Source organism: Salmo trutta, chromosome 11, assembly GCF_901001165.1.
Source record: "Salmo trutta chromosome 11, fSalTru1.1, whole genome shotgun sequence".
In the NCBI taxonomy this organism is placed as follows: domain Eukaryota; kingdom Metazoa; phylum Chordata; class Actinopteri; order Salmoniformes; family Salmonidae; genus Salmo; species Salmo trutta.
In genome coordinates, this window is record NC_042967.1 from 10,978,008 (window position 1) to 11,003,236 (window position 25,229).

General features: G+C 40.8%; 1 protein-coding gene across 1 annotated transcript; it reads left to right on the forward strand.

Moving 5' to 3' along the window:
- Positions 1–219: 219 nt before the first annotated feature.
- On the forward strand, positions 220–23,508 carry LOC115202205 (15-hydroxyprostaglandin dehydrogenase [NAD(+)]). The gene is made up of 7 exons (XM_029766183.1): positions 220–362; positions 560–683; positions 1,982–2,088; positions 2,676–2,772; positions 20,236–20,312; positions 21,449–21,612; positions 22,843–23,508. Exons 1-7 carry the CDS (start codon positions 270–272, stop codon positions 22,964–22,966), a joined length of 786 nt encoding a protein of 261 aa, XP_029622043.1. The 5' UTR covers positions 220–269; the 3' UTR covers positions 22,967–23,508.
- Positions 23,509–25,229: the final 1,721 nt, after the last annotated feature.

The window sequence follows — 25,229 nt, forward strand, 5'->3', positions numbered from 1 at the left end:
TATGCTCTTTGTTGCCAGTCACAGAGAACATATTAAATTGAGCAATATGTAATTATATGATGCCAGTAGTGAGCTTCTACTGTAGGCCTATCTCATTAGGAGGTCGGTTTGGAATATGAAAAAGGTGAAAGACGAGACGTAATTATCCGCTGTGTGTTTATTTAGCGCTACATACACCACACGCCCCTTTCCTGACAACTAATGTACCCGATGATATAGGAGCCTACATAAAGCAGCGCTGCGTGTCGCAGCCAGATGAAGCGTAAAAGATGACTCTGCGAGGTAAAGTGGCTCTAGTTACGGGCGGAGCGCAAGGTATCGGTAGAGCCGTCGCAGAAAGCCTTCTGAAGAATGAAGCAAAGGTTGGTGTTTATATATAAAGTTATTAGCCTATTGTCGCCCGTAAATGGACGGTGGTTTTAGTTACTTTACGCATTTTACGCGCGGCGCTTGTACCAACCTATCGTGGTTGTATGGAGCCAAAACCAACTGTGTTGCACAAGAACCTCTTTAAATATTTGGACATAGTTTTGTAGATGTTCTGACTTTATACCCGCAGGTTGCACTTGTTGACTTGAATGAAAGTGTCGGAGAGGAATGCAAGAAGATTTTAGATGGAGAGTTTGGAGATGGGAACTGCATTTTCATTCAGTGTGACGTGACGGACAGATTGAAACTTAAAGGTAATGGTTGCCTGACAATAAAACTGTGATACTTCTGGTTCTTAGTCGGAGATGAATGCGATTAATTTGTTTGGAACATTTCCTCTCACAAGCTCTAAGCGCTGGCACTGCTTCCTATCACCTGGCACATGCACGAAACAATATAAACACGTGTACGAGCTCGGAAAGTATGCATACATCGCGTGCACGTATTTACATCGTGTGAGCATGTTTCAGGTGATAAACATCTGAACCCACTACCAGCGGTTTGAAAAGTTGGTTTGATTATACATTCCTATGGACATTTTATCGCCACTTCCGTACTGTAAAAAGGACCAACAATATGGACAACCGGTAAAGTAAATGTACATCTAATTTTATTTTACATTCTGGCTTGTAAAGAAGATACTGTTGTGTCTATGGGGTAACCATGGTAACAGTCTGACAAGGCAAAGGTAATTGCAACTTTACTAGGGTACTGCTATTTTTTCTTTAGAGGTTATTATAGTTATTAGCCTAACCTACTTTTTTTAAGTATAGCTATATGCCTAGTCTAACTTTAGCATTTTGCCTAAATGCATAATAGTCTATTTTATTTCATGCTGCGCAGTGGTTTAGAATTCTGAATATTCTCATTTTCGATCACCTTTAGGCCTTAGGCCTACCTATTTTAAGACATCATTCACCTCTGAAACAGACTTTCATTGTGTGGAAATGAATTAGTTACTTTTGACAAGATTTCCAAAACGCCCCAGGCAAAAGACATTGGAATGTTCTTGGATGTAGCCTTACCTAAATATCTGCGCTTATAAGAGTCCATTCAACCAACACTGAACACTGTCAGTGCACGACTGAAACTTAAACGTCGACACAGTCTATTTAGTCTTGTAAAACTGGACATTTGTTAGACATTTGTTGTTAAAGTAAAGCAACATACTTTACTTGTTGCTCCTAGCTTGGTTAAGGTGATTATAATTATATAATCTTTTTAATTGAAGGTTTTGTTGTGGAATGTTTTCAGCTGAAAGGCAGGTGCTGGTGAATACCTGTTATACTGCAGTTTTTGTGGCTTAGATAATTGTTTGGATGTACTTGTTAACTTAGATAGACAAAGATGCAGTGTTATTGTAGTAAATACAGCCTGTATAATCAATCTAAGAGCTAGATGTTATAGAATCGAAATTATAGTTTAGATGTAAATAAAGATGCAATGTTCTTGACAAATGTCAATCTCGTATGGACTGGTAGTGTTCTTCTTGTAGGGGTTCGTCTATAGTTCTATAGTTAATCAAGTGTTGGACTCTTCTTTCATATTGCAGATGCTTTTCAAAGTACAGTTGACCGGTTTGGAAGATTGGACATTGTTGTCAACAATGCTGGCATCAACAATGAGAAGGACTGGGAGAAGACCATTGAAGTAAATCTGGTAAGAGGGGAGTGTGTGTGTGTGTGTGTGTGTGTGTGTGTGTGTGTGTGTGTGTGTGTGTGTGTGTGTGTGTGTGTGTGACTAACACCAGTAAATGTTAGATTGAATGTATCTTTGTCTTTGAATGTCTTGTCATTGAAATAGTTTGTGAAAATCTATTTTTCCAAAACAATCTGTTACTTGACTAACTGCAAAATCAATCTTACATGATGCTGTAGTTTAGCCTAGATTACATTACATGATGCTGTAGTTTAGCCTAGTTTACATTATATTACATGATGCTGTAGTTCAGCCTAGTTCACATTATATTACATGATGCTGTAGTTTAGCCTAGATTATATAACATGATGCTGTAGTTTAGCCTAGATTATATTACATGATGCTGTAGTTTAGCCTAGTTTACATTATATTACATGATGCTGTAGTTCAGCCTAGTTCACATTATATTACATGATGCTGTAGTTTAGCCTAGTTTACATTACATGACATCAGCGAAGAGTTCTAACACAGTCTGAATAAGAGCAATACAGTGTGACTGTTGTATGTGTCGGATATTGAAACTCAAGCCCTCTTGTTTCTCTCCATAGACATCAGTCATCAAGGGAACTTACCTGGCCCTGGATCATATGAGCAAAGAGTATGGAAAAGAAGGAGGAGTCATCATCAATGTCTCATCCATGGCAGGTAAGGCTGCTCCATACATGCATCAATACTTTATGTACTGTACGCTGCACGTCAATACATTGACGCCTTCACAGACATAAGAAAAAGGGAAACATTGGTGTATGTGGATGTGGGAATGACTAGCTATGTCTTTGGCAATGCAGTTGCTTTCAGCGGATGTGAGCAACCCCTATGCAATGGAATATGTCACAGGTCATCAGCTATAAAGAACCACATTGACTTCATTCACTGTTATTGTTGAAATTCCCTGGCCTTTGTTTTGGTACAATATGGTTACACAGTGTACCATAACACAACACAACACAGGTGTAAGGCAAACATTGCAACATTACCGCTTGATAGATTAGAGCTTGATGTTCTTTTCGCAGTGGACAACAAGCATTGCTGTGTGCGTCTACTATTTGCTTAGTGGGGTAGGTTAAGGCTGTTCTATCGCCTCAGTCGGCAAGCTAACAACTACGGCACTTCTCATTTTTCAATCTTTCTCCACAGCGGCATGTGGAGATTGAGAAAGCATGTTATTAGTGCAATCCAGGTCAGCTAGCGGAACCACTTTGTGCAAGAATTGTCTGAATGTCTGTCTGTGGTTCAATGACTTACATCTTGATCCGGCAGTAAAATCATTAAACTGACAAGGAAGTGGTGGGGGGGGGTCAATTTGGTGTGTGGTGGGCTGTGTTGGATTGGGAGAGATTTGTTGGAATGGAGACAGTAATGCCATGACAGACAGCCCACTGGCTGTGAGACTCAGTCAAGTGTCACTAAATCTGTTTTCATATAAGCGGCACACCTGGGTTCACATACTATTCAAAATCTTTCAAATGCTTTCTGCGTTTTCTCAAGTCTGCCTTGAGTACCAGCTGGGTGGGGTTTGGACTAACAAATGGATTTTAGAATGGTGGTACTCATAGAAAAATTGTGATTTATCAAACAATTCTACAAGCGTCATACCCACACTGGTAGGAGCTAACCACTGGTAAATACCAATTGTTCTCAGCCTCAGTACTGTAGCACAACCTTGGCTGTTTGCATTTTGAAACGCCCCTAACTAACCATATATGGTCAAAATCCTCCCTTTAAAGCCCGAGGGGGATTTACAACTCTGTACCATGAAATACAACGGTGCAACCAAAAAAAAACATTTCCGTGACTAAAATAGAGGTGCTAGTGTCAGATTGAGTACAACCAGAAGGTTTTATTTGGCTCACTCAGTTGTGACCTGACCAATAAAAATAAAAACTACTACAAAAAGAGGACCATTGGGACAATTCAAGTTGCCTTAGCAATGGCAAATATACTTCAAATGAGCAGGCAACACTTGCCAATAAGCCATCCATCCAGCCATCCATCCATTTCTGTTCACATAGTTGAAATCGTTTAGGATGATGATGTTATGCTGATGTGGGTGCCGTCTATTGCTCCATTCATGTTTGGGAACCCACCTGTTGTGAGATGGTGCATGGACATTTTATGCTTTAATGTTTGTTTTGCTGATGATTGCATCGAAAATATTGGCTCATGGAGGGCTGTGATCGGCAAGCCCCCACTGAAAAGTGTCCGTTGCCGAAAACCAAAGGGTGGATAGCACTTGGATGTGCACCGGAATGGTATGCATTTGCCTTTTTAAAGTACATCTTAAATCTTCTCAAAAATCCTATACGATTGTTTTTTAAGAAACGATATCTGATGAGCCAATCTGTACTTAATGCAAAAAATGTGCCACCTGTCTCTAAAAACTTGCTCTCTGCAAAATGCAGCGTGTGCCAAATCTTTCAACAGAGCAAGGTTAGCCGTCTCTCATGCAATTTCCCATTATCTCAATCTTATAGTATGTCGACAATGGTTTCACTTTGACACGTACCTCTCATTTGAACAAATTACTGAACTTTATATTGATCATTATTGTAACAAATGCACTTATGTGGTCAAATTATATAGCATGCCAAGCGATGTTTCATGAATTCCCAATGGAAATGCAATCAAAATTGAAAAATGATTTAATTATTACTCTCACAATTTCAGCATATTTTCCCCATTCTACGCTTGACAAGCAGTTTCCTTAATCCACCACTTGGTCCTGTGTGTACGCATGGTCATGGCTGTGTGTACACTTACGCACACTCTCAAGCAAACGTTCATATTGATCAATTTCACACTGCGTGAACGTTTTTCAACGCATGGTTTACACACAGATTTGTGCTTATGCATGGTTGATAAATGAGACCCCTGGTCTGGTAAGCAGCAGAGATTTCCCTTCCCGTGACCCCTCTGGGTTCTTGAACACGCGGTCACAGGGAGCTAACATGTCTGCCGACAGAGTGCAGAGTCCAGACAGGTGGACAAGCCTCACACTGGGCTGTGGTGGTCATGTGGTGTTGTGACTTCTGTGCCAAGATCCACAGTTTGTGCAATAGTACTCGTGGACTTGAGTCAAGTGCTCTTGTCTAATTTCAACAATTGTATCTATTATCATTGGTCTGCGCAGGGCCACTTCCAGGCATAAGTGACATAAGCTTATGCTCCCCCAAAAAAGAATGATCTATCTGTTTATTTTTTTAAAATGTACTCATTCGGGGTCTCAACTTACTGTTAAGAGTTAGAATAGTAGAATATATAAGGTGCAATTTCGAAATTTGGTTATGCATCAGCAATTTGTCTCTTGTTATGTCCGTCACTGACAGTCACTCAATTAGCCATGTCAGCAAAATAAAAATGGATTGGTAAGTTAGTCTAGCCAGCTATCTAAACTTGTAGTAATCATGACCGAATACCAACCGGGAATGCTGGGGTCGTGCCCAGGGCCCCTGACCCCCAGGTGGCCCCCATTGATTTTGTTGGTCACTCTCACTCATATATTATTTACATGGCATAAGTCATGGAAAAATGGTAGAATTGCAGGAAATTTACTTTCAAACGTACATTTTTCTCTCCGCTGTCGGGGGGGGGGGAGGGTTCGTGGAATATTCTAATCAAGTGAGAGAAACTTTGTAATTTCTTCAAACTATTATCTTTATTCAATATTGATTTAACTATTGCAAAAATGAGACTGGTCAACCCGAGAGCCTAACCTTTACAGGTTAGGCTCTGTGGCTCAGTTGGTAGAGCATGGTGTGTGCAACGCCAGCATGGTGTGTGCAACGCCAGGGTTGTGGGTTTGATTCCCACGGGGGGGCCAGTACATGAAATGTATGCATTCACTACTGTAAGTCGCTCTGGATAAGAGCGTCTGCTAAATGACTAAAATGTAAATGCAGAGTTCTTTATATAGCTGACACTAAGAATGCTTAGTCATGACTGGTTCAGAATGCTTAGTCATGGCTGGTTCAGAATGCAGAATGCTTAGTCATGGCTGGTTCAGAATGCAGAATGCTTAGTCATGGCTGGTTCAGAATGCTTAGTCATGGCTGGTTCAGAATGCAGAATGCTTAGTCATGGCTGGTTCAGAATGCTTAGTCATGGCTGGTTCAGAATGCAGAATGCTTAGTCATGGCTGGTTCAGAATGCAGAATGCTTAGTCATGGCTGGTTCAGAATGCTTAGTCATGGCTGGTTCAGAATGCAGAATGCTTAGTCATGGCTGGTTCAGAATGCTTAGTCATGGCTGGTTCAGAATGCAGAATGCTTAGTCATGGCTGGTTCAGAATGCAGAATGCTTAGTCATGGCCCTTGCAGACCAAGGAGCATCATAAGGGTTCATCCGGTCATTATCTGCACGGGGTTGTTGTCTTAACCCCACCTTGGCTTAGTTTCCCAAATGCAAGGATGATTTTGAGACAATGAGGGATTGTTATACTCTTAAGCTATCTCTAGTAAAACGCATTCTTGTCGATGTAATGCAGTGTTTAACTTATTTGTCAGCTCAAGCCATCTCTAGTGACCATATGCCAAGATTAGCTACAGGGAACTAGAGTGGAGACCATAAAACCACAGCATTAGTAGGACATAATATCTTACTATTAGTTAAATATTAATTGTTAACCATTCATATCAAATAAATCAGGTAAAGACGTTATGTTTCTATCACAGGGGCCACTAAAATGGTTTGCCCGGGGGGCCCAACTTGGGGCGGCAGGTAGCCTAGTGGTTAGAGCGTTGGGCCAGTAACCGAAAGGTTGCTGGATTGAATCCCCAAGCTGACAAGGTAAAAACCTGTCGTTCTGCCCCTGAACAGTTAACCCACTGTTCCCCGGTAGGCTGTTATTGTAAATAAGAATTTGTTTTTAACTGACTTGCGTAGTTAAATAAAAAATAAAAATAATAAATTAACTAAATCTCACTTATGCCCCAAAAGGTAGAGCCGGTCCCTGGGTCTGCTTGTTGAAATACTACTTGACAATAACATAGGTAATACATTAAGTTTCAGTAATAAAACAGTTGTAAATACAACTGGAGAATGTTGTGCTTGAAATCTCCAGTGCGAACTCTAAGAAATTATAATCCTTTGATCAGAAAACAGACTGTATCTTTGGGAGGCCTTTGGAATGTAAACATCAGTGCTGAAAACAAAGTTGCTTGTGTTTGATTAAGGTAGGACAGCATATAAACTGGAGGATGGTGACTTTTCTCTTTCTCTCTTTCTCTCTCTTTCTCTCTCTCTCTTTCTCTCGCTCTCTAAATTCAAAGGGGTTTATTGGTATGGGAAACATGTTTACATTGCCAAAGCAAGTGAAATGGATAATATAAAATGAAAACATTACACTCACAAAAGTTCCAAAGGTATAGAGACATTCTAAATGTCATATTATGTCTATATACAGTGTTGTAACAATGTGCAAATAGTTAAAGTACAAAAGGGAAAATAAATAAACATAAATATGGGTTGTATTTACAATGGTGTTTGTTCTTCACTGGTTGCCCTTTTCTTGTGTCAACAGGTCACACATCTTGCTGCTGTGATGGCACACTGTGGTATTTCACCCAATAGATATGGGAGTTTATCAAAATTGGATTTGTTTTGGAATTTGTGGAAATATGTGTCTCTAATATGGTCACACATTTGGCAGGAGGTAAGAAGTGCAGCTCAGTTTCCACCTCATTTTGTGGGCAGTGTGCACATAGCCTGTCTTCTCTTGAGAGCAAGGTCTGCCTATGGCGGCCTTTCTCAAAAGCAAGGAAATGCTCAGTGAATCTGTACATAGTCAAAGCTTTTCTTAATTTTGTGTCAGTTACAGTGGTCATGTATTCTGCCCAAGTGTACTCTCTGTTTAGGGCCAAATAGCATTCTAGTTGGCTCTGTTTTTTTGTTAATTCAAATCAAATCACATTTTATTGGTCACATACACATGGTTAGCAGATGTTAGTGTAGCGTAATGCTTGTAAATTCTTTCCAATGGGTCAAGTAATTATCTTTTTATTTCCTCATGATTTGGTTGGGTCTAATTGTGTTGCTGTCCTGGGGCTTTCTGGGGTCAGTTTGTGAACAGAGCCCCAGGACCAACTTTCTTTGAGGACTCTTCTCCAGGTTCATCTCTCTGTAGGTGATGGCTTTGTTATGGAAGGTTTGGGAATTGCTTCCTTTTTAGGTGGTGTTTTATGTTGTCTCTCTCTCTCTTTTCTCTTTCTCTTCTCTCTCTTTCTCTCTCCCTCCCTCTTTATCACCAACTGTCTCTCTGTCTCTGTCTGTCTGTCTGTCTGTCTGTCTGTCTGTCTGTCTGTCTGTCTGTCTGTCTGTCTGTCTGTCTGTCAGTCTGTCTCTCTCTCTTTCTCTCTCTCTGTCTCTCTCTCTGTCTGCACTTTGACACACATATGCCTGAACTCCATTCTCCCTCAGCCAATTCACAAACCGTTTAGTATTAAGTTGATTCTCTGCTAAATATTCCATGTGACTCTATTCAGTCACACACTTTACATTGACACTTTATATCTATCCCCTCATCTCTACATTTGAGACCCTGCATGGTAAACAATAGCACAGTCAACTCCAAGTTAGATTCCTCCTAAGGTTTGCCGGCAGAGAGAAGGAGGAAATATCACCCGGCGCAGTTTACAACCGTGGGCCAAGAATCTCCCAGATGTCAATCATGGGGTTCTGGTGAAATATTGTTCTGTGGCTGTGTTGGATGATAGATGATGTTGGATGACAGGATTTTGTGGTTGTTTGGACCTAATCCCCAAACTCATAGACTGAGCAACTAAAGAGAGAGTTGTGAAATAATTCCATGTAGGTTGTTTAGATCCTGGGCTAGAATTCAAACTTCAACTGAATTTTTGACAGACGACTGAGTTGACTGTCCTAACTAGAGACTGGAGGTTAATCATTCTCCTGCTGAGGTAGATTTTAATTTTTTTTACATTTAATATTTAACTAGGCAAGTCAGTTAAGAACAAATTCTTATTTTCAATGACGGCCTAGGAACAGTGGGTTAACTGCCTTGTTCATGGGCAGAACGACAGATTTTTACCTTGTCAGCTCGGGGATTCAATCTTGCAACCTTTCGGTTACTAGTCCAACGCTCTAACCACTAGGCTACCTGCCACCCCATTTCTTCCTGTGATGTTTTTTCGTTTTTTTCCCCCCTGTCTCAGCAACTTCTTTCTCTTTTTCGTTTCTTTCTCTGTCGTTCCTCGTTCATTACTCATTGCATAATAGTTTCGAGAGGGAGAGAGAAGCTTCCGATTCAAGTTGTCCCAGCACAACAGGCAAAGCTGGTTGACATGACGTCATTTCAACCAGTTTACAACCCCGTGGTTGTACTGAGGTACAACTCTGTGCATGTCCACGATCATCCAAATATTTTAGAGATGCGTAAACACATCCCTGTGCACCTGGTAACATCATATTCTATCATTACGCTACTTGTAGATGCTATTCCTCAGTGCTGTCGCTAGCAGATAAGTGAAAGTTATGCTACTAACCAAAACAAGACATACCCCAACCATGCCTGTGGGTGATTCCGATACAGTGCCTTCAGAAAGTGTTCACACCCCTTGACTTTTTCCACATTTTGTTGTTACAAAGTGGGATTAAAATGTATTTAATTATCATTTTTGGTCAACGATCTACACAAAATACTTTAATGTCAAAGTGGTAAATACTCTAATGTCAAAGTGGTGATTCTGACAATACATGTTAGAATCACCTTTGGCAATGATTACAGCTGTGAGTGTTTCTGGGTAAATTTCCAAGAGCTTTGCACACCTGAATTGTGCAACATTTGCCCATTATTCTTTTTCACATTCTTCAAGCTCTCTCAACTTTGTTGTTGATCTTTGCTAGACAGCCATTTCAAGTCTTGCCATAGACTTTCAAGCAGATGTAAGTCAAAACTGAAACTAGGCCACTCAGGAACATGAGTGGTAAACAACTCCAGTCTAGATTTGGGGGAGGGAATACAGTCAGTCACAAAGTGAACCAACAACCTAAAACGTGACAACAGGATCCGTAATGGACTAGATACAGGCATGGTCCCGTGTGGCTCGGATGGTAGAGCATGGTGTTTGCAACACCAGGGTTGTGGGTTCGATTCCCATGGGGGACCAGTATGGCATTTTTTTTTAATGAAATGTATGCATTCACTACTGTAAGTTGCTTTGGATAAGAGTGTCTGCTACATGACTAAAATGTAAGTGAACCATATAGTTCACCAATGGTAACTGGGCCTGCACTCTGACACAACCACAAACTGAGGTACCAACTGTACCAAACAAGCAAATGAACACTCCACACAGGCTCTACCCATGAGAGGTTATGCCCTACTTGTCCAAAATAACAACCCTGCTACACAGTAGCACTGTATCCTTTGCTAGCAGTATCTACAAAAGACCAGATGCTGCTAATCCCTGGTCCCAGAGGGCTCTCCCAATTGTGTGCTATTTGAAACCGATTGGTTACTTTCCCACCAGGACGACACTGCCAGATGCCACTTGAGTTTTTAAATTGGTTATTATCGATATTCACAGAGCACTCACGTACTCAGAACCCCACCCGGGTCGAACCAGGCACACCCTTCCCAAATTCATTGTTTTGCAGCACACAAACCACACAGCTGACTGGAGGAGCGACTTTTACCCACGGACTTTTAACCAACTCGATTACAACAAAACCAAGATCATTAATTGACAACGAGGCTCATTCATCAAATTTCAGAAATACCTCTTGGTGAGAGAAGCCAGAAAAGTCTTCACCACAGAGGGGTTAACACAATTGACTCACCTCCAGAGAGCTGATTCTAAAGCTTCGCTAAACGAACATGGCTGAAAACCTTAAGGTCTCATCCTCTTCGGTATTTCCAGATGGACTAAAGGAAAGAGAATTGAGAAATAAAAGCTGGTTTATTACAAGTTCCAACAGGGAGACACCTCCTGCACAGAAGTAGACATCATGTCTAACTGGCCTCTTGGAGACAGGCCCTTTATATTCTAAATCAGACATCACCAAATGTTCTGTAAACACCAGCCCGAGAGCCTCGCCAGTTCAAAACAAAGGAAGCGGCTTTTGTCAGCTGCTACAGAATCAGTGTCCACAGAAGGTCATCAATACAACCGGGAAATATCTGTGTGTCCTTGTACCTCCCAGTCTGACGTCAATCACTATCAACCGATATGAGCATAATCCAAAACATTCCGTATAAAGCCTAGTGACTATCAACGTGCACCTTGAGTGTCATAAATAGAACACTGGAAATGTATTACAGAAAGGGAAAATATATAAATATGCTAAATATTGTTTTAATCACTCTAACTGTGATTATGTAACAGTGATAGAACTGTTAAGATAGGCTAGCTACAATGGACAACAGCATCTCTACCCCAAAGCCAAAACAGCGCTGACATGACATCAGTTTGTTTTCTTTACCGTTGAGAAGAAACGGTTGGCAAGATGCTGCTTGATGTACAACCGCAGCAAAAGCTGCAGGCGCTCACAGGCCCCACTTTAAATGGCAGCTGCCTCTAATGGGACAAGGAACTTTGGAATGTAGGTGGACCCACTGTAGTGTTCGGTACAGGCTTCTTCCTTCACTGGCAAGTTATGCAATGACTGACTGATTGACGAACTGACAGCTCCTATATTGGATTGCGGTATGTTTGATGTAAATCATTGTTTTGGTTCACCCTGTTCTTCATGATGTGTGGTAAGAGGAGCCTAACCTGAAATGTACAAAGGGTGTCAGTTGATATTAGCTGTTCAGCAGCCTTATGGCTTGGGGGTAGAAGTTGTTAAGGAGCCTTTTGGACCTAGACTTGGCGCTCCGGTACCGCAGCAGAGAAAACAGTCTATGACTAGGGTGGCTGGAGTCTTTGGCAATTTTTAGGGCCTTCCTCTGACACCACCTGGTATAGAAGTCCTGGATGGCAGGAAACTTGGCCCCAGTGATGTACTGGGCCATACGCACCACCCTCTGTAGCGCCTTGAGGTCGGATGCCAAGCAGTTTCTGTACCAGGCAGCAATGCAACAGACCTGTCAATGATAATGGGGGCGTGCTCAGCCCTCCTCCTCCTCCTCCTCCTCCTCCTCCTGCAGTCCACAATTATCTCCCCTGTCTTGATAACATTGAGAGAGAGGTTGTTGTCCTGGCACCACACCGCCATGTCTCTGACCTCCTCCCTATAGGCTGACCCATCATCGTCGGTGATCAGGCCATTGTGTCGGCACAACCTTTAACCTTTATTTAACTAGGCAAGTCAGTTACAAACAAATTCTTATTTTCAATGATGGCCCAGGAACAGTGGGTTAACTGCCTTGAGGGGCAGTTGAGGGGCAGAATGACAGATTTTTACCTTGTCAGCTCAGGGATTTGATCTTGCAACCTATCGGTTGCAAATCCAACACTCTAACCACTAGGCTACCTGCCGCCCCAATTTAATGATGGTATTGGAGTCGTGCTTGGCCATGCAGTCGTGGGTGAACAGGGAGTACAGGAGGGGACCAAGCAGGTACCCCCTGAGGGGCCCCCTTATTGAGGATCAGAGTGGCAGACCCGCTGCCGCCCACCCCTACCACCTGGGGACGGCCCGTCAGGAAGTCCAGGACCCAGCCGCAGAGGGAGGTGTTTAGTCCCAGGGTCCCTAGCTTAGCATTTTGTATGTGGTGTGGGATTGTTTCATGTTGTGTTCTTGGTGACTCTAGAACTCCCAAGAAACCGTACTGTGTAATTATAGACTGTCATTAATCATACTAGATGTGTTTTGTCATGCATCATTCAAGACTCTGGAGGTGAACATACCCAACAATATATATGACGTCATTGCTGAGAATAAAACGCCCCAGGCGAGAAGATGTGTACATTTAAAAAGGACAACAAAAGCAACACAGTATCAAGTCAAAGACACAATAGACAGAACTGCAGATTATACAGCAAGCAGAGTGAGTTGGGAAAGTCAGGAAAAATATGTTAAAAAGTTTGTAAAATATATTATAAATCATGTAGCCCTTTACACTCGTCCCTGTATACGAGTTGTAAATGGCAGATTTGGGCAATATTAAGCGCCTTAATTGGAGCGTAGTGGCTGCTTCAGTAAGGGTTCTGGTTCTGCGCTTCACAGAGCTGTATGGGTTTTTATTGACAGCCATTCTGAACTTCAGCACCGCTCACAACAACAAGTTGCCACCATCCCTTCCAGTAATTGGGCAACTTTTGCACATTTTTTGTTGTCCAGGTGAGAACTGCTGTAAATGAAGAGGACTGGATGTATTTTGAAAGATGAGATGTTGAGGATTATAATAAATACCGCTTTGATGTCATACGAGCAAGCCAAACACCTGTGAGTCCAAATGTGCACTTCACATTTCCAAATCAATGTTTATGATCACTATGTTTGATGTACAGTTAATGTTGTCATGTCCTGGGGTCTTCTGAACAGAATGAGCCTATGTTTGTTTATTGTGAAAAAAGATTGCTTCATCACACGCACCTGAATGCACCTAAATTCCGATCTGTTTTTCTGAATTTCCTTGTGAAAGCCTAACATTGGAAGATGGTATTTTAGAACAGCTAGTTATGTTGACAACGGAACAAGCGTTCAGATCAAGCCCACCTGACCCTGATTGCGACCGTTTTTGGATTGCGTAAACAACAACAGTAATTGGGTGATTCTGTAACTACAGGAACTTCTATGTCCTCAGGGTCAATTTTTGTGATTTTATTTTAAAAAATATGTTTTTTTTCTTTAAATGTTAAGTTCACACTACCATCACCCCAGATTTTTTTAACACCTCTCTATCTAGTATTTTAGCTACTTTTCAGATGCATTTTATACCCCAATTTCACTGTTATGCCCTTGTCCCTGACCCAGACTTTTGAGCTTCCACTGTTTTTCGATGAGAAAACATTCATAATTACACATTATGTAATGTTATCTTCTAGAGAAAGAGTCAGTTAAATAAAATCTAAATCATATGTATTGTGAGTATGCCCTTTATATTGTTATTTAAACAAAATATACCTGTCCTTTGGTAGTGGTGTCATTTCCACCACTGAGGGCAAATTCCTCATTTAATAAAATGTTGTCAAGAGAACGTTAACTTAGTTACCATGGAAACTTATTGTGACACTGAAGCACATGGCTGCAGAAGACAGTTGTTCCAGAGGTTGAAGAAAAAACTAGGTAAATATTACTTGTGCAGAGAATATTTTTATTGTCAGTCATTTCCACACAGGCTATAATTTCTTTAATTTGTGGTATAATTTAGACGCTCCAAGTTGTGCACAATTGGAAAACTTTAGTAGTATTTTTCTTTGTTTTTAGAAGATGCCACATAGAACAGCACAGAGGTCATAGACATACCAGGAACATCTGCAAAAAGACAGGGAGAGATACTGGAAGAAAAAAGAGAAGGGAGAAGTGAAATCTATCTCTGAGCTTACAAAGCGAGAACAAAGAAACAAGAGATGGCAATGGAAATGGAACCAACGGAATAGAAGACAGACTTTAAAGAGAACAGTTACAATGGAGACCTACCCATCAGGCACCACAACACCTCAGTCACCAGATGACCTGCAGCCAGAACATGAGGCCATCATACCTGCCCCTAACTTAGCTTCCCCTGATGCACGCCCTGATACAAATGTCATGCAAGCTTAACGGGAAACTGAGAAATACAAAAAATACGTACGATCAACTGATGAAGAAAATGGAGAGACAAGATTCCCCAAGACAAAACAGAAAATGAAGGGAACTCCGAAGAACTTGAGAAGGATTTTATTGTTTCAAAATACCGTCATTGCAGAGTTAAAGCAAAAGTCTTTTTTTTAAATGCGCAGTGCCAAGAACAAACAAGTGGCTTAAAAAAATGCTCAGAGGCAACATCCTGAGAAAGTATGGCCTGGTCAACAGAGAATTTGGATTTTCAGCAAAAGCAATGAGGGCAAATGAAAACAGGCCAACAAGCCTTCAATACTCCAGGAAAAAGCAGTGTAACATAATTAGCACAGCCACAGAAGAGAAAATCACTAGATTCTATCAACGTGATGTCAACAGTAGAGCAACAACAGGGGGAAAAGGACATGCAAGAAAAAAAGCAGAAGCGCTTCCTGAATGGCATAATTTAGAACCTTTATCAGAATTTTAAGAGGGAATATTCAGAGATTTAAATGTCCTGCTATGAATTCTGCAAAGTATGTCCTTTTTGGGTTGTTAAGCCAACAGTCCAGAACAGGGACACATGCCTCTGCAAAACGCACGCCAACCTCCAGTCATGGCGAACAAACTACAGTATCACAAAGTGATCAGCTGCAGCAACAATGAGAACCTTATCGAGTCTTTGTACTGTGAGAACCTGAAGAAAGAGTGTACGTACACGGAGGGCTCTCTTTTCCAAGCAAAAGAGCTTCAAACATCTGACTTTGTTGCTGGTGAACAGACATGGTGGTTTGAGAGGAAAAACAAAGCTGAAGAGAGAGAAAAGGAAAAACAAAGAGGGAAACATAGATAAGTTCACTGTACATTTGGCAGTTAAAGAAAAGGTGTGTGGCACACTGCATATTCTAATAGAGGCAACGGTATGCTTTAGGACATCCCCCCCCCTCACTTCTGGAAATATCTTGTTTTTTATGATAAATAAATGTTTTCAGCTGTCACAAAGGCAAGTTCATAACATTCAGGTGTTCTGTTGAATTCTTAATTTTAGGAAAACCTTAAAAAGCACTTAAAATAATGTTCAATGCAAGACAAATGTATAAGAAATGTGTTATAAATTAATTGTATGATATTTCATTTTCAACTAAAATGTATGTTTAATAACATTTGTCAATGGCTGTCTGAGAAAAATGACAAAAATATATAAATTCCTGAATAGTACGATCACAGCGATTATCAGATACTATTTCTAGACAAATTAAAGACAATTATAATACTGGTAAAATGGTTTTTCAATATATTTTCATTTCTGAAATCTTGCATGGCCAAAGTGACCGAAGTTGCAGAATCACCCTATTGTGTTATGGTGGGGATGCAGGGCTGTGTTCCAAACTAAACAACTACACGTGAGCTTGTTCCTCAATGGCACAGCTAGGAGAGCTCACAAAAGTACCTTTATAGTTGAATACTTTTCTTTTGAGCCATAAAAGTGCACTGAAATTGCTTAGGAACTGTGCACACTTTGGAGAGATGTGTGGTCGCTTGGAGACAGCAGTTAGTCTTCTCACTCAAACCTGTGTAATGTTTGTCTTATGTTGCACCTACCCCACATTTTCCAGGAATAGTCTCATCATGTTACTGAATGTATCCAGAGTATTTTCAGATTTCGTTTTCAACAAAAGTGGCAAAGTACACTAAATAAAAAATGCACATAAAATCAACAGTGTAATGTTTGGATTCAGTCTTGTGTCAAGTGAATTGTTGTGTACTCACATTTGGTCTAATCATTTTCCGATTACCTCCTAACTGTTTCCTATCAATTTCTAAAATGGTTATGCATTTTCATATTTCTTCTGTATGAAACATTTCAATGTAGCCCTGTGCATATAGGCCAATTCCCACAAGGGTAAAGGGTGAAAGCATTTGGTTCAGTATTATACTGTAATAACCAATTAAGACAGTCAGTATATCGTTCACTGTAGTTCCAAATAAGGGAAGAGCAGTCTGACGTTTTATGTTAGCACTCCGTTCGAGCTGCTTAGGCATAAGGGGAAGTACAAGTATGCCTGAAACTGCAAGATAATGGTGTTTTATGATGAATTACCCCATATTGTCATGTTATTGCACATACTTTGCTTCCTGTTTGTCCCAGCAGGAAACCTGTGGCTCCTATAGATCCCTTTCCTCCTTGTCACTTTTGTGACTGTTTTTAGCTGAAGTGGCAATAAGATTTGAAGTCAAGACTTTATACAATGTTTCCTATACAATTCCAGCTACCATATTTATGCCCTCTCCTGCAGGACTGAAATTCAGCGGGAACACATGGGTGGTTTGGGAGTTCTCATAGTTAAACTCATTTTAACACACTCTTAGAAATAATATTTTTTTGTGGACTGGTCTGGTGCTACCAAGAACCGTTTTGATCGGAAGAACCTTTTTTGGAAGAACGGATTTTTTAATGATTCTTTGGAAGGCAAGAAGGGTTCTATGTACAACCATTTATCATATTTCCCAGCATGCTCTAATGCAGGGTGATTTTCAGAATTGTTTGTTTTAATGTGTTTTTGCATATACAGTAGAGGTCGGAAGTTTACATACACCTTAGCCAAATACATTTAAACTCAGTTTTTCACAATTCCTGACATTTAATCCTAGTAAAAAATCCCAATTTTAGGTCAGTTAGGTCAGTTCATTTTAAGAATGTGAAATTTCAGAATAATAGTAGAGAGAATGATTCGTTTCAGCTTTTATTTCTTTCATCACATTCCTAGTGGGGCAGAAGTTTACATGCACTCAATTAGTATTTGGTAGCATTACCTTTGAATTGTTTAACTTGGGTCAAACGTTTCTGGTAACCTTCCACAAGCTTCCCACAATAAGTATGGGTGAATTTTGTCCCACTCCTCCTGACAGAGCTGGTGTAACTGAGTCAGGTTTGTAGGCCTCCTTGCTCGCACATGCTTTTTCAGTTCTGCCCACAAATTTTCTATAGGACTGAGGTCAGGGCTTTGTGATGGCCACTCCAATACCTTGACTTTGTTGTCCTTAAGCCATTTTGCCACAACTTTGGAAGTATGCTTGCGGTCATTGTCCATTTGGAAGACTCATGTGCGACCAAGCTTTAACTTCCTGACTGATGTCTTGAGATGTTGCTTCAATATATCCACATCATTTTCCATATTCATGATGCCATCTATTTTGTGAAGTGCACCACCGTGCTTCATGGTTGAGATGGTGTTCTTCGGCTTGCAAGCCTCCCCCTTTTTCCTCCAAACATAACGATGGTCATTATGGCCAAACAGTTCTATTTTTGTTTCATCAGACCAGAGGACATTTCTACAAAAACTACGATCTTTGTCCCCATGTGCAGTTGCAAACTGTAGTTTGGCTTTTATATGGCGGTTTTGGAGCAGTGGCTTCTTCCTTGCTGAGCGGCCTTTCAGGTTATGTCGATATAGGACTCGTTTTACTGTGGATATAGATACTTTTGTACCTGTTTCCTCCAGTATCTTCACAAGGTCCTTTGCTGTTGTTCTGGGATTCGTTTGCACTTTTCACACCAAAGTATGTTCATCTCTAGGAGACAGAACGCGTCTCCTTCCTGAGCGGTATGTCGGCTGCGTGGTCCCATGGGGTTTATAGTTGCGTGCTATTGTTTGTACAGATGAACGTGGTACCTTCAGGCGTTTGGAAATTGCTCCCAAGGCCTTGGCTAATTTCTTTTGATTTTCCCATGATGTCAAGCAAAGAGGCACTGAGTGTGAAGGTAGGCCTTGAAATACATCCATAGGTACACCTCCAATTGACTCAAATGTTGTCAGTTAGCCTATCAGAAGCTTCTAAAGCCATGACATAATTTTCTGGAATTTTCCAAGCTGTTTAAAGGCACAGTCAACTTAGTGTATGTAAACTTCTGACCCACTGGAATTGTGATACAGTGAATGATAAGTGAAATAATCTGTCTGAAAACAATTGTTGGAAAATTACTTGTGTCATGCACAAAGTAGATGTCCTAACCGACTTGCCAAAACTATAGTTTGTTAACAAGAAATTTGTGGAGTGGTTGAAAAACAAGTTTTAATGACTCCAACCTAAGTGTATGTAAACTTCCGACTTCAACTGTACAGTACATTGATTGGTTGATACATTTTATGCTACACAAAGATAAATAACATTTTATTTTAACTAAATCAATCTGTTAGTAGTTGGACTTATTGCATTCGTTACTGAGATGGTTGTTCCAGTTTGAATACTGAGACTACGTCAAGGATCTAATCTTCCCTACCCTGGCAATTTTTTGAATGCAGGCTGCGGTTGATTTAAACAATTCCACTTGTTGGATATCGTAACTATGACTGGATTCCAATAGCAATTACACATCACTTTGCGAGCCAGCATAATGTGACTTGCAGGCCTGACGTGGCCTGTAAACCAAGGGTTTCCTAACACCACTGTGTTAGGGTTTAACTAAGCCCGCCAACAAGTGGCCTTACGATAGACAGATCTTTCATAAATAATTTGATTTTAATGGCTGGTGGAACCATTCATAGAGGGTTCTAAGAATAACCTTTAGATAATAAAATGGTTATTGGTAGAACCATATACAAGGTGTTCTATGAAGAACCCTACATGGTAAACCCTCTGCAAAGGGTTCTACCTAGCACCAAAAAGGGTTCAGAAAAACTGAAGAACACTATATGGTTCTACTTAGCACACATTCTTTTAAGAATGCATGTAAACATTCTCTTTGAGCTCAATTCCCTTTGATTTGACTATGTTCCCAGAGGGATTTTTCCATCTAATTTCACTTCTGTTCTCTTATACAAAGGTGTTGAGAGTTTTCAGAAACAATGGTCCCTGCAGTACTCCATAGAACAGGTTTCTCTTAAGGTTTGCCCTGGCTCTATCCTTTTTAAATGGGAAAACTAATGATTGATCTTCACAAGGTGAAGGTTTTATGTGTCCATAAAAGGAAGATGAGCCCATTATTTGGAGGGGAAAGCGAGTTCTCCTGAAATGTAAGGTTCTGGAGATTGTTCTGGTTTAAACAGAACTCGGCGGCCGGCCCAACATACACAAACACACAGCTTTTTCATGTTTGAATTAAGCGAAATAGGGAGAAATATTTTGCCTTGGAGGATCCTATTTTTCCATGATGGGAAAGGAATAGAGAATAAGTTACAGTACTCATTCATTTCTAGCAAGCGATATGAGATCTCAGAAAAACCGGTAGATTCCACTATAGCGCGCTTACACACACACACACACACACACACACACACACAGAGGGCAAGTAACCTCTGTAACAATGCCTTTAGAGTGATTGCATTGTTGATAAGCGCCGTCAATGAAAAACGTCTGAGATTGAAATGGGTACCATGTAGAGTATGTTGATGAGTTATCATGACTAAACTTTGTTTATTCTTTCTTTTTTTATTTCTTTTTCAGCTTTCCTTCATTCCCCCTACCAGCCAGTGTACACGGCCACAAAGCATGGTGTGATAGGCTTCTCCAGAGCCATAGCGGTGAGTTCTAACAAACACACATCCCCAAACCTCTCCTCGAGTACACCTAGACGTTCCACATACAGTGCCCTCCGTAATTATTGGGACAGTAAAACACTTTATTCTTCTTTTGGCTCTGCACTCCAAAAGTTTGGATTTTAAATCAATGACTATGAGGTTAAAGTGCAGACTGTCAAATTCATTTATGTGTATTAAAGTAGTAAAAAGTATAGCCTACCAATTGGCTTGTCGCAGTGCTTGAGGCGTCACTAGAGACCTGGGTTTGATCCCAGGCTGTGTTTCGAAGGAGGCATGGCTCTCGACATTCACCTCTCCCGAGTCCATACGGGAGTTGTAGCGATGGGACAAGACTGTCACTACCAATTAGATATCACGAAATTGGGTAGAAAAAGGGGTAAAAGTACAAAAAATATATACGTTTAGTTTTTGGTCCCATATTCCTAGCACGCAATGACTACATTAAGCTTGTGACTCAAAAAATTTGTTGGATGCATTTGCTGTTTTGTTTGGGTTGTGTTTCAAATTATTTTGTGCCAATAATTTTGGAGTCACTTTTATTGTAAATAAGAATAGAATATGTTTCTAAACAATTCTACATTAATGTGGCTGCTACCATGATTACCATGATTACAGATAATCGTTGATGTAGTCATTATGAGCGATTAATATGGGAACAAATACTAAACTTTGGACTACCTTAATAGACATACAGTATGTAATCCAAAACCAGTACACCTGATTTAAGTAATGAAGGGCTTGATGATTAGTTGACCAGTTGAATCAGATGTTGTACTAGAATACGTGATATTTATTTATTTATTTATTTCACCTTTATTTAACCAGGTAGGCAAGTTGAGAACAAGTTCTCATTTACAATTGCGATATGTGATATGTGGAATGGCTGGGGGTACTCCAGGAAAGGCATGGAGAACACTGGCCTAGACACATTCCTTTGCTTTGGGTGATTACGCTTGACCGTGTTCGGTCATGTTTGTGCTCCTCAATCTCATACACACAGACACACACACACACACACATACGCACACATAACACACACATACACACGTTGCTCCTTTCACAACCACACACACACACACACCCTGACACGTCTGTGTTCCTTTCCTCTCTCCACGCAGGATGCAGCCGAGGTGGAGAACTACGGTGTGAGGATCAACACACTGTGCCCTGCCTTCGTGGACACCCCTCTCCTGCGCTCCGTGGAACACGAGGACAACATGGGCAAGTTTGACAAGTTCAAGGACGACTTAAAGAGGAGCGTGCACAAGTTCGGGGTGCTTCAGTGAGTTCATATACATGTTGTGTAGAAGTTGCCTCATTTCCCTCCTTTTACACTCATTACCTATCACGTTCTTTATAACTCAGATTTACAGTATACCTATGTGGTGTATATAGGATACTGCTTCAGATGAATGTATACAAGTGTTGTTTATACCTAAACAAGTCAGCACAGACCTAGAATCAGCGTACCCTCCCCACATGGCCCCGCGGAACCACCCAAATACTAACTCCATTCTACGACATCAAGTAATACAGTATCTGGAGTAGCAAAGCCTCCCTAATCAGTGTCCATTTCCTCCTTAAATCCTCCCTCCACGTAGTATGTGTGGGAGGCCATGGAGGTTGTTATCCCTCCTCAGTTTCCCTGTCTTATCTGGAGAGAGGAGAGAGGGGGGCCTTGGAAGCTTCCTGGTGTGTTTGTGTCTTGTCCCCTCTCTATGTCACTGTGTTTTGAGTGCTTTGGATGACATCAGATAAGGTTTTCTACTTCAGAAGCAAACGGCGGTAGAGATATACAGATACACACGTCAGTTCATTCTGTCGCGATCCCTTCATCCGCACAAAGCATAACATTACTCGTTGACTACAGTACTCATGTCATCTAGTTCTTAAGAAAATTGAGGAAAGACTTAACTAACTTTGTCAACATTATTTGAAATTATTAAGTTTGCTACAATATGCATCCGAAACATGCGAAGACAAATATTGAGAAATAAAGTGTGTTTGAGATAAGATGCACTTAAAATCATATGCAGGCCAAGTTTTGTTATTTATATCAGAATGCACTTCAGTCTTGAATGCTTACATTTACCAGCTCAGCTGCTTTTAAAGTACAGTATTTCGCAATACCTTGTCCAAGCTGTTTGGCCTTGGGCTAGGCGATTTGATAAATCTGTTGGCTACAGCGTCAAAAAGAGGCCTTTTTAAATGTTGATCTTGTATCTGTTTCAGCCAGGAAATTGTTGAATTTAGTTACATCATATTTCAGGAATTCTCTGATATAATCATGAGGGCATTTTGCAATCTAAATTGTTAGCTAGTCCAATTCAATCCAAAAAACCTTCAGGAATTGAAAGAGAATGTATGATCATGGCCTCTCTCTTTCCTGGGTCGTGTTCATTAAACACCAGGCGGAAGACAACTGAATGAACCAGGGAGGAACTATCTGGACACTGTGTTCCCTACCTAACACGACCCTGTTATCTCTCTATCTCTCGATCTCTATCCCAAGACCGTCGCTGATCGCAGAGGGAGTGTTGCGCCTGATAACTGATACCGGTCTAAACGGCGCCGTGATGAAGATCACCTGCTCTAAAGGGATCCACTTCCACACCTACGAGCCCCTGTCCGCTTGAGAGGAACAACACGGAATACCGTCGAACTTCTGTCACCCACCCAGACAAAGGAATTTAAAGTGGTCGGAGTATCGAGTCATTCAGAAAGTAGACCCATGTGTCTATGGAATTGGTAGAAATGTAGGCCCATTGAATTAGGAATTAGAATAGTAATTTAATGGGACCTCTATTTGTATGCCTACGTTGGATGTAACCAAGATTCCAGTAGTCTTACTTAATAGGTGTGAACAAAGGTAGTTTTCGGATTTCCCTCATCATAAAATCCTCCAGTTGATTTGACTAATATGAGAGACTTGGTACACATTGACTGCTGTATTTATTTTATTTTATTTATTTAACTCGGCAAGTCAGTCAAGAAAAAATTCTTATTACCCAATTATGAAATGGACATTTTATCACAAAGCACAATATGTGTTTACAATTTTACCAAATAACTGTAGTATATTTATGATACAATAGCATACTTTATTATCATAGAATATGTGAAAATTGTATTTTTGTTGTCTGTCAGACAATAAACTTTGGCTCCTTTCCTCTTCTCATTCCCTTGTTACATGACTATGTACGTAACACAGTATCTGTAACACAGTAATGCAGGTTTAGCTGGCAGAAAGAGGACTGCTGAGGGCTGGGGAGTTGTCAGCACGCTACCTAGCTGAGCATGTTGCCGTTGGGCTAAGTATGTTGCCGTTGGGAGTGTCCACCTCACCTCCACTACCATGCAGTAAAACAGGCTTTGACGAGAGGAGAAACTGTGACAAGGAACTATGTAAATCATGCATGTAGACAGACAGACAGTTTTTTTTTTCTTTTTCAATCCTTTGCTGCTTTTAGTTTATTCCAGGATGTATGCGTGACAACAATTCACATCTGGATATCCCCCCCCTCCTCCGCCCCCCCCGCCCGCCCTCCCGCTATCAGCTGCGGTCTGTGTTAACTTGTTTACCAAACAGGCTTTCCGAGAGATTCTACGACCAGGAAAAGAGAGGGGTGGAGAGAGCGAGCGGCACACATTTGATATGGGTCACAGGAGGTGAAGGAAGATGCCTGATACAAACCTCATCAAAGGAGGAGCGTTGGAGAAAATAACAATTGCTCAGAACAGGTTACCTCATTCAAACTGAGACATTGATTGTGCGTGTGTGCCATTCAGCGGGTGAGTCAAGTGCCTTTGAAGAGGGTATGGTAGTAGTGCCAGGCGCAGCGGTTTGAGTTTGTTGAGAAATGCAATGCTGCTGGGTTTTTCACGCTCAACAGTTTCCCATGTGTATCAAGAATGGGCCGTCACCCAAAGGACATCCAACCAACCTGACACAACTGTGGGAAGCATTGGAGTCAACATGGGCCAGCATCCCTGTGGAATACTTTCGCCAACTTGTAGAGTCCATGCCCCGATGAATTGATGCTGTTCTGAGGGCAACTCAATATTAGGAAGGTGTTCTTAATGATTTGTCCACTCATTGTATACATAATGTATCACACCCATTGTGAAATGATATACTCAGCAAGGTGGAAGGATTGGTACCACCATAATATAGAGTACGAGTCAAAAGTTTGGACACACCTACTCATTCAAGGGTTTTTCTTTATTTTTACAATTTTCTACATTGTAGAATAATAGTCAAGACATCAAAACTATGCAATAACACATATGGAATCATGTAGTAACCAAAACATTGTTAAACACATTTTTTTTTTTGATTCTTCAATGTAGATTCCAAACTTTGTATACCAACCCTACCTTGTCACAACACAACTGATTGGCTCAAATGCATTAAGAAGGAAATAAATTCCTCACATTAACGTTTAACAAGGCTTCACCTGTTAATTTAAATGCATTCCAGGTGACTACCTCATGAAGCTTGTTGAGAGAATGCCAAGACTGTGCAAAGCTGTCATCAAGGCAAAGGGTGGCTACTCAAATATATAATATATTTTGATTGGTTTAACACTCTTTTGGTTAATACATTATTCCATATGTGTTATTTCATAGTTTTGATGTCTTCACTATTATTTTACAATCCTGACCCTTGTAAGTGTAACGGCTGTCTTCGTGAAGAGAGGACCAAGGCGCTGCGGGTTGTGTGCTCAACATTATAATTTATTAAATGTGAACACCAAAAAACAAAGAAACGACGACAGGAAACAGTTTTGCATGCTACACCAACGCAATGCAAAAACAACTACCCACAATTAACAAACAAAACACATCCCTATATATAGGACTGTCAATCAAAGGCAACTACAAACACCTGCCTTCAAT

Excerpts from the sequence above, each read along its gene's own strand:
- LOC115202205 (XM_029766183.1), top strand. The coding sequence starts at position 270 with ATGACTCTGCGAGGTAAAGTGGCTCTAGTTACGGGCGGAGCGCAAGGT. Across the intron at positions 363-559 it reads TTCTGAAGAATGAAGCAAAG|GTTGCACTTGTTGACTTGAA; the intron begins GTTGGTGTTTAT and ends TTATACCCGCAG. Across the intron at positions 21,613-22,842 it reads CACAAGTTCGGGGTGCTTCA|ACCGTCGCTGATCGCAGAGG; the intron begins GTGAGTTCATAT and ends CTCTATCCCAAG.